The 9,708-nt window shown below is 34.1% G+C and overlaps 1 protein-coding gene across 1 annotated transcript; it reads left to right on the top strand.

The window, feature by feature from the left end:
- The first annotated feature begins 7,491 nt into the window (after positions 1–7,491).
- LOC104610384 (E3 ubiquitin-protein ligase PUB22-like) lies at positions 7,492–9,111 on the top strand. The gene has a single exon (XM_010276962.3). The coding sequence runs from the start codon at positions 7,676–7,678 to the stop codon at positions 8,933–8,935; it is 1,260 nt and encodes a 419-aa protein (XP_010275264.3). The 5' UTR covers positions 7,492–7,675; the 3' UTR covers positions 8,936–9,111.
- The last annotated feature ends 597 nt before the right edge of the window (positions 9,112–9,708 follow it).

Raw genomic sequence — 9,708 nt, forward strand, 5'->3', positions numbered from 1 at the left:
TAAAATTTTATGATTTCTATGCATCATTTCTTCACATATAACTTTAGAATATACATTTTCTATGTATCTATACATTAATTTTGGTTATTTTGATCTTAAAAATAATGTTAACAATATGTTTATGGAATTTATATACAATTTTTTGCGTATTCATATTTTTTCGTCCATATCTATGCGTTTTCAAAGCGTATCCGTATTTGAGTTGTCTGATACGATGCCCGATACCTATACTTTAATCCTTGGTCCAGGCATAATTGATATGCACACGGTTCGTGCAGCATGAATACATGCTACGCATCCTTAAAACGTGTGCATCATAAAAACGTGCAAGGTGCTTCCCTCTCACCACTCTTCTCTCGCCCATACCGAATCGAACTCACACTGCATGCTGATTCTCGAATTTGCATACATGGACCGGTCTGCCACGTCTCTCTCTCCTCCGCAGTCCTCCCTCTCCCTCTCACTCCCGTTCAGCGTCAGGTTCCTCCCTAATCTAGATAGACCATTTTTAGCATTAAGGTTAACTTTTTTTTTTGGTAATTTGGAATTTCATGGTTTGGCAACTTGTACAATTCTTTATTACACCACATAGGATAAAACTTTTTGAGCAAATACGATTCACATTGGAGAAGACCCGACCCCTTAGGTTCAATTTGGAAATAGTACAAATACAAATATATATAGTACAAATCCATAAAAAATAATATAAAATACAATGTTTTGCACCAAGGTTTTAAATATTGACACGGGCTGATACATCGGTATCGGTAGGGCGTATCAGCCTATATCGGTATTTTTTTAAGTTTTATTTATTGTTTTGAAACCAGTTCGGATCAATTTAAAGCCCAGCCACCCTCTGAACCAATTTTTGCACTCTACAAATTTGTAAATACATGTTTAAATAATTATATCAATCTTTTCTTTTTAATTTTTATACCAAAATACCCATGCCAAATTTTTTTCCAATTGTCTCAGGTCTAACTTCGATTTCCTACGTAGACAAATTTTTTATTCCTCCACACTTTTCAATACACAGTACCATCGGCATTTATATTCTATTAAATATTGTACAGTACTAACTATGGGCGCTGACATTTTACATGCCCGCCATTTTCTACTTGATTGATGATGCCCATTTTTCGTTTCACTATTTACATTCAATGAATCGAACTCAGCAATGACGAAAAGTAGCAAAGAGAGATTAGTCTCTTAATATTAATATTAGTAATACTCTCTCAGTTACTCTAACGATATCATCTAATTAGTTCTAACAATATATCCATTGATTTTTTATCAATAAAATCCGTTTGTCTTTACAAAATAAATTCCTTGATCTTGTGGTTGTGGTAGTTAAAACTTAAAACTGAATGGGAAATTTTCATTTTAGTACCCTGAACTTTGGGGTAGTGTCAAATTAGTATTTAAAAAACTTTTAAATGTGTTACGGCAGTATCTAAATTTTCGAAAAGTGTTAAGTTAGTCCTTGCTGTTAATTGATCGTTATTTATCTGTTGAAAATATCTAAACTACCCTTCAAAAGAAGACACTGTTCATTGTCTTTTACTTTGAAACTGAATCGGTTATCTTTAAAGAAAAAGAGAGAGAAAAAATATGAAACATGATAGAGGGAAACAATAGCTGGAAGCAAAGAAATAACTAGACAAGAATGTGTTTCAAATCTAAATGTAGAAGACAATGACTTTATTAGTCTAGAATCTCAAACACCTCAACCGGTTCAATTTCAAGGTAGAAGACGATGAACAGTGTCTTATTTTGAAGGGTAATTTTGATATTTTCAACAAATAACTAATGGTCGGTTAACGACAAGAATCAACTTGACACTTTTTGAAAGTTTAGGTACTCTAGTGACACATTTGAAAGTTAGGGTTGACACTACCCCCAAAGTTCAAAGTACTAAAGCAGAATTTTCCCAAAATGAAAAGAGAAAGAAATAACTGGTTTTATTTTTGTAATTAATTTAAGGAAAATTTTCACTTTAATATCTTGAGCATTGGGGGTAGTATCAAGTTAGCACCCAAACTTTCAAACGTGTCACTACAATACTTAAACTTTCAAAAAGTGTCAAGTTGGTTCCTGCCATTAACCGACTGTCAGTTATCTATTGAAAATGTCAAAATTACCCTTCAAAAGGTTCATTGTCTTCTACCTTTGAGACTGAACTGGTTGAGGTGTTTGAGATTGTAGAATACATTGTCTTCTACCTTTAGGTCTAAAACACATTTTTGTCTAATTATTTCTTTGCTTTCAGTTATTGTTTCCCTATATCATATTTTATGTTTTTTCTCTCTCTCTCTCTTTTTTTTTAAGGTAAACGGTTCAGTCTCAAGGCAAAAGACAATGAAAAATATCTTATTTTGAAGGATAGTTTTGACATTTCCAACAAATAAATAACGATCAATTAACAACAGGGACCAACTTAATACTTTTTGAAAGTTTAGATATTACAATAACACGTTTAAAAGTGGGATACTAACTTAACACAACCCAAAATTGAGGGTCCTAAACTACTAAAGTGAATTAAGTTTTCCTTTAATTTAAAACAAATTTAATATATCAAAATATGTTGTCACGCTAACATCACCATTCACGTATAGAGAGATCCCTTCAACCTGGCTAGGAGTTAAATATGTTGGACTGGACTAGGATATATGGTGGCAAAAAACAGAAACGGTAGAGCTTTAAGTCTGCCATTTTTAACTTGTCTCAGCTTTCACGCTTTCTGGCTTCTGCACCCAATGAACTCCGCTGGCGCCAGATGGGAACTAGAAAAGGCATCTGTTTTCGGGCCTTAGAAGCTTTGATTATCGAAACTTGAACACGTTATGTTGCTTGGTTTTGCAGTAGTACACCATCTGCCTTTCTGGGTTTCCTTAATTAATTCCTCTATAGTATAAGATCACCATTTTATTTACAAAAGAAAGAAAAATAATATTCCAACAATTAATGATCAAGTAGTCCACGCTTCTTGTTACTGCATTACCCCTGTATGGACGTTGAACTTGGACCTCCAGAAAACGTATGGATAGAGCAATCTCGCTCATATCATCTGATCATATCCCAACTGATGAGCTTAATTAATCTTCAGAAAAAATATAAGCTTCATTAAACCACGACTGTGGAAGATTGACTTTCTCCTTTCAAAATAAAAAGAAATATATAAAACTTGAGGTCGGCTCCTTATTAACCCAGAAGATGGCTGACAAATCTATACGCGCTTATCCATACTATTTTACGTGCCAATGTTCAACCAAATATCCCTTTGCCAGGTGGCAAACCTTAATATAGTTTACTGTCTACCTGCCATTGATTGGAAATTTTCAAAATAAAGACAAACCATGAATTTTCATGATTCAGAAAACTAGCAGTATTTTAAGTGGTCCCTCATGAATTAATTGCAACTCATTTCCTTCTTCGAAGCCTCAGCCGATCGATAAAAATAGAAGATGGTCTTCTACTCTTCTTGTTCATCTGTCATATAGCAAGGCCACGAAAGGTATCATTCTAATTACTTCAATGATTCGATATATATTATAACAAAGCTAGCTTGGGAAGATGAAATTAAGTAGTTCTCAAGATAAGAAAGAAACCCAGCAACAATTAATTAAGAAAATTTCAATGTAATTCAATTAAGTCCATTGGATTTAAACCTTTTTTTTTTCCTTTTTATTTTCTCTGATCTCTTTTAGTCATGATGGTGGTGTTGTACTCCTATGGGATGTTATTAGTTATTACTATATATTTCCTAATTTATCATATCATACATAACATAGCTCATCATCATCCCAATGCCAGACTTACGTACTGAATTTTGCTATACTGCTGGCTCCAATGGATTTCATAGACAAGTTGAACAAGTTACAGGAAACCCTTCTTAAGTTTTATCAATCAACATATCCTAATCAATCACTTAGGCTGTGTTTGGATTGACAGAAAATAAAAGAATCAGAAAGTTGAGAAAAGGATCCGGCCGTTTCACATTTATTGTCAAACCAAAAACATAGATTTGGAGTAATCCTCTATTAATTAAGACTAAAATCATATAAAATAATACATTTGTATCCAATAACAGCCATGCATTTAGTCCTTGATGATCATGACCTTGTCTGTTGACCTATCTTAAATAAAAGATCCCCTACTATTAACAATTGCCATCACCTTCTTTGTACTATATATGTCCAAATCTCAGTCTTAATTTAGAACTGGGGTAGCCATTAGACCAATGGAACTAATCCAGACACTAGTACAGTTATATAGAATATTTTAATCATTTAAACCATTAAAAATATGGCATTATTATTTAGAACTGGAAGTGGTCCACAGATTTTGATGCTCTAGAGTTATTTAATTGATTATGTTTTTTTTTTTTTATTTGTTTTTCAATATTAGAGTAGCTCTACAGGCTAAGCTTTGGTCCCTGCTGCTCAGGCTTTTCAACAAAATGTGGTCCAAATTTCATTACTCAGACATGTTGTCAGGGTACAGCTAGGTATTACCCTGGATATATACTATGGGTCTTAGCTTGAAGCTTCTTTCAAACCATGGACAAACAAACCTTGGTTTGATGCTACCTCACATCCCCCTTAGCTTTCTGTAGCTTCAACAGCAAAAGGCAGCCTTAATTGTTGGTGCATGTATCATTTCTAAAGTATCTTTTGTCAATTACCTTTACTTACTACATGTATGGGAGGGATTTCATGCAGTGGCTCCTCAGGTTAGATGAGTTGAAAAACCCAAAACACCTGTTTCAAGCAACGCATCTCAATCAATGCAGAAGCCCTCCCAAAATAGTAATGTAATTTAACAACATCTTTGGCTACCAAAAGCCTCACTAGCAAAAGACATGAATTAAAAATAGGAATGGTTTAAATTGTTTAATTATATATTAAAGGGATATTATCTAAAACTTGTCATGATTTACATTTAGATCTTTGTTAGATCATCAATTGTGATGATCATAAATAAAAGTTGTCCATATAAGCATTTAAGTATTTTACATGACCAAACTATACCTGAATGATCAGTCAACCATATTAAATATTTTTATAACAAAATTACCCCCAACTGCTGCTGGCCAAGTCTGGATTTGGGCTCAGGTCAAGGATAATTTTGTCATGAAAAATATTTAATAAGCTTAACCAGCCATTTACGGGTAATTTGGTTATATAAATACTTAAGTGCTTACATGGACAACTTCTATTAATAATCACTAATGGTGATCTAAGGGAAATCTTAACCTAATGTGAGTTTTGTACAATAAAACTTTCTACTAAATTCTCTCTCCCACCTAAAATTTAATGGCTTACATGGACTCTCATGTTCCCAATCACTTAGCTAATCCCTCTCTTAAAATTTCTACTAAATTCTCTCTCCCAACTAAAGTTTTTCCTAAAACACCTCTTAATCTATATTACATGCCCAATAAATCATCTTAAAAACAAAAATGTAGCTAAATTTATTTTGGAAAATATTTTTGATATTTTCAATAATTACTGATATATTGAATATTATTCAGTAACTATCAACACCTAAACTATAATTTTTTGTAATTTTGGTAAATTGAAAACTTTAATTACTAATAACTACTTGCTGGAAATTATTGATTTTAATAACTAATTTCAAAAATTTTGAAAATCAATAATTACTGAAAATTAATAAATAATTAAAATATTAATAATTAAAAATTATTGGTAATTTTTTATTGGAAAATTTATTTCAATTTTTGTACATTTTCAATAATTTTGATATTTTAGTAATTGTTTAGAAATGAGTAGTTATTGATATTTTCAGTAATTTTGGTCAATATATTAATATTTAATGATATTATCAATTAATAATTGAAAATTTTCAGTAATTTTTTCAATGAAAAATTAATTTCAATAAATATATATTTTTCAGTAATTTTGATAGTTACTATAATTTTTGAGCAATAATTAGTGATTTTGGTAATTTAATTTAGTAAAAGTTAAATTATAAAACTTCCGATTATTCAAATAAATAAATAATTGGAAAATTTTAATAATTTCCACAAGTATTGAATACTACATTTATAATTACCATAATTATTGGAACTATATTTATGGGTTTAGGGGGTGATCCCCTAGATAGGAATGGTAGTGGACGGGTTCGGGGCAGGGATCATATTCCATCCCGACCTCAAGTTTTAAATTAATCCCCGTCTCTAGCCTTGATCCTCAATGGAGATGGGTTCTCCATCGGGAACCTAAATCCCTGAATTTTTTAATTAAAAGTTTGTTTTCAGAAAGGTATTTATTTAAAATAAATGAAAAATTAAATTTGAAAATTTCAAATGTATTTTGATATATATATATATATAATATAAATAATATTATATATATATATATTTAATATATATAATTAGGGCAGGTTGTGGATTTCACTCCCCATCCCCATCTGCGTCCCCAATCAGGTATTCCTATTAATCTCATTCCCACCCTGTCCCCGCTAAGGCAATCTCCATCCCCATTCCCGCTTGGTTGGGGAAGCTAAGTACTCAACGGAAAAGAGGAATATTGCCATCCCTACCCCCGGATTGTGTAGTACCATAAAGCAATTAGTTTTTAGCTCAATAAGCCCTAACATCTTTTTTCCATACATCACATTGGGACCGGCTACTAACGAGTATAACATTAAATAGAACACAATGGCCAAACATGATTCATATAGCCAACCCCAGATGGTTAAGAATTGGAATAAGGTTAAGATAACGATGATGATGCTGATGCAATGGTTTGCGGGCTCCTTCAAAATTCAAATGTGAGAAACCAAACTAACCAAAGTTGCACCCTTAGAGTGAACCCCACGACTATTCTAAACTTAAAGATTGCCCTCTCCAAACATCTCTATTTTTTGGCTTCACCACTGAACTTTATCATTTGATGATGGGATAGTAATCAACCACACGACTATTAAGAACTGTTATTTATTATCCAATGACTACATTAATCTAAATGATTTAAGGAAACCCTTAAATTGATCCATATTAACAATTTAATTCTCTATCAATTAAGGAAAAAAATAACAAAAAAAAAAGTATGAAAGCTTCGGCAGATAGGACCGTCGTCTACATAGCTGGCCCCCAACTAAGGCCAAATAATACCCACTTCGCCTCGTGATAAAGCTGGCTAATTTTAAGTTTGTAACACAGTGAGAGAGAGAGAGAGAGAGAGAGTCAGCGAGGCCGCTCAAGTAGACCGGTTGTTTAATTTTATAAATAATATTTAATGTTGGGTAAGCGCTCAACAAAGCCGTTCAACCGCCCACAAAAGCAGAGAAAAGGAAGCCTTCCAAAGACTGTTGAATTAATATACTTAGTTTAGATTTTGAGTTCCCTAAATTTGACAATTTCCATGCAGGCGTTGCGTTTGCTTTAATCTTTTAAAAGTCAAACACCAAAAGGTCAGTTCTGTTACATTTGCACAAAATTAAAAAAACCCCTCCGATCCCCCCCATAAAATTAAAAAAAAAAAATCAACTCTTTGATCGCTTTGGTTGTGAGCTGCCATGTTCCACAGCTTGCAAGAGCATCTTCTGTGTTTTGACTTTGATCTCTCTCCCTCTCCCCCAGATATAATAAGTTGGGGTGATCTGATCTCCCCATCTCGATCGCTGCTGATCAGTGCGATCTCTTCTTCAAATGAATGCCATGGCGAAAGAAAAGCAACATGATCAATCCATGGAAATTCCTCTGTATTTCAGGTGCCCCATTTCAATGGAAATCATGAAAGACCCAGTTACCATCTCCACCGGCGTCACCTATGAAAGGAAGAACATCGAGACATGGTTCTTCAAGTACAACAAGAAGACCTGCCCGGCTACGATGCAATGCATTCAGAGCTTCGACCTCACCCCAAACCTCACGTTAAAGAGCCTCATCCTCGCATGGCAGGATCGTGAGTCTCAGTTTCGTCTGTCGTCGTCTCCCATCTCGACCAAGCACACCGAGTTGGTATCTCTACTCACCACAATGGAGTCCACGCCATTCAAGGTGAGTTCACTAAAGAAACTCAGAGCAATTATCGAATTCAACGACGACGCCGTGATGGGTGATTTTGTTCAATCAGGAGGGGTCGATGTGCTTAGTCGCATTATTGTCCAGATTCTAGTCGACAGCTCCGATTTCATGGCATTCCGAGCTTGCGAGGAAGCTCTGGGTGTTCTGCACCAACTCCCATTATCCGATGAATCATCGATTCAATTGTTATCGAAGCCGGAATGCATGAAATCCATGGCAATTATGCTTCAACGTGGAAGTGCCGAGGCCAGATTGCACACAGTCTCCATGTTCAGAAAGATGGCCAAAGTCGAGTACAATTGGAGTTGGGTTGTGGAAGATCAGGGTATGGATCTGTTTAAGTCTCTGTTAGAGCTCTTATCGGATGAGCTCAGCACCAAGGCGAGCTCATCCGCATTGGATATTCTGATCGAGATATTGAATGCATCAAAAAAGAATAGATTGAAGGCCATTGAAGCAGGCGCTGTCTGCGTCCTGATCGAGCTTCTCCCTGATGCAAACCGATCCAAATGCGAAAAGATGTTGGTGATCATCAAATTGCTATGTGAATGTGCTGAGGGGAGACTGGCCTTGGTCGAGCATAGCTTGGGGATCGCTGCAATCACTAAGAAGATATTGCGGGTCTCCGATCTTGTAACCAAATATGGAGTGAAGATTTTCTGGTTGATTTGCAATTTCCATCCCACAGAAAAGGTAGTAGAGGAGATGTTGGTTTATGGGTCGGTGAAGAAACTTGTGGCGCTGCTGCACATGGACGGCCGCTCCTCGACCAAGGATAAGGCATTGAAGATCATCAAGCTGCATGAGAATTCATGGAGGCAATACCCCTGTTTCCCTTCTGAGTTGAAGGAATATTTGAAATTGTTGAATGATTCAAAGTAACAGCTAGCGCTTGTTTAATTAGAACTAATATACATATACACGCGATTTGTACAAGAAGTTTTGTATTATTTAATGACTGGTTGGTTCTATGCTGTTCTTGGTCTCATTTCTTTTTTTTTTTCTCTCTTTTTTAATTTTCCGTCACAGAAAATTAATCATATCTCGATTTTTTATTTCTTTCTGTGTAGTGGGAAATCCTTTATAGTTTAATCGTAATAAAGTTAATTTGGGTTGTAAGAATAGAGATGATAGACACATTTAATATTCTTCTAATTAACCTGCTGTTACTTCGTTTTTTGGAAATCACATTTGAAGATAAAAGACTATTAGCTTAAGAAGTAGTTTCAACTTTCAAGAGTAGATATTTATAGGGAACTAGACCCCCAACCCAATATATATGTAAACCCAGAAATTAATCAAATCTAGATGATCAAAGAAAACAAAAATAATGGGAAGCTTTCATTTTCTACCGCTGCAAAAAGCATCTGATTTTTCAAACTGCAAAAAGTATCTGATTTTCCCGTGCAATGTAAGGGAAAACGAAATGCAATTTTTGACAAATTATTGTAACTTATTTAGGTTCATATTATTTGATAATTTGAAGTAATTATCATCCTAAATTCTACTAATTTTGAATTTAATGGTTATTTTCACAAAGTTATACTAATTTCATCTATTTTATCATATTTTATAGAAATTAGTGGTTATTTTTCCCTAAGTTCTACTAATTTCATCTATTTTATCATATAATAATTTATGATAATTCTTGGTAA

The sequence above is a fragment of the Nelumbo nucifera genome, chromosome 1 (genome assembly GCF_055504915.1).
Source record: "Nelumbo nucifera cultivar China Antique chromosome 1, China Antique-T2T, whole genome shotgun sequence".
Taxonomy (NCBI): Eukaryota; Viridiplantae; Streptophyta; class Magnoliopsida; order Proteales; family Nelumbonaceae; genus Nelumbo; species Nelumbo nucifera.

What these genes read in the sequence shown, in the direction of transcription:
- LOC104610384 (XM_010276962.3), top strand. Translation starts at nt 7,676, where the DNA reads ATGAATGCCATGGCGAAAGAAAAGCAACATGATCAATCCATGGAAATT.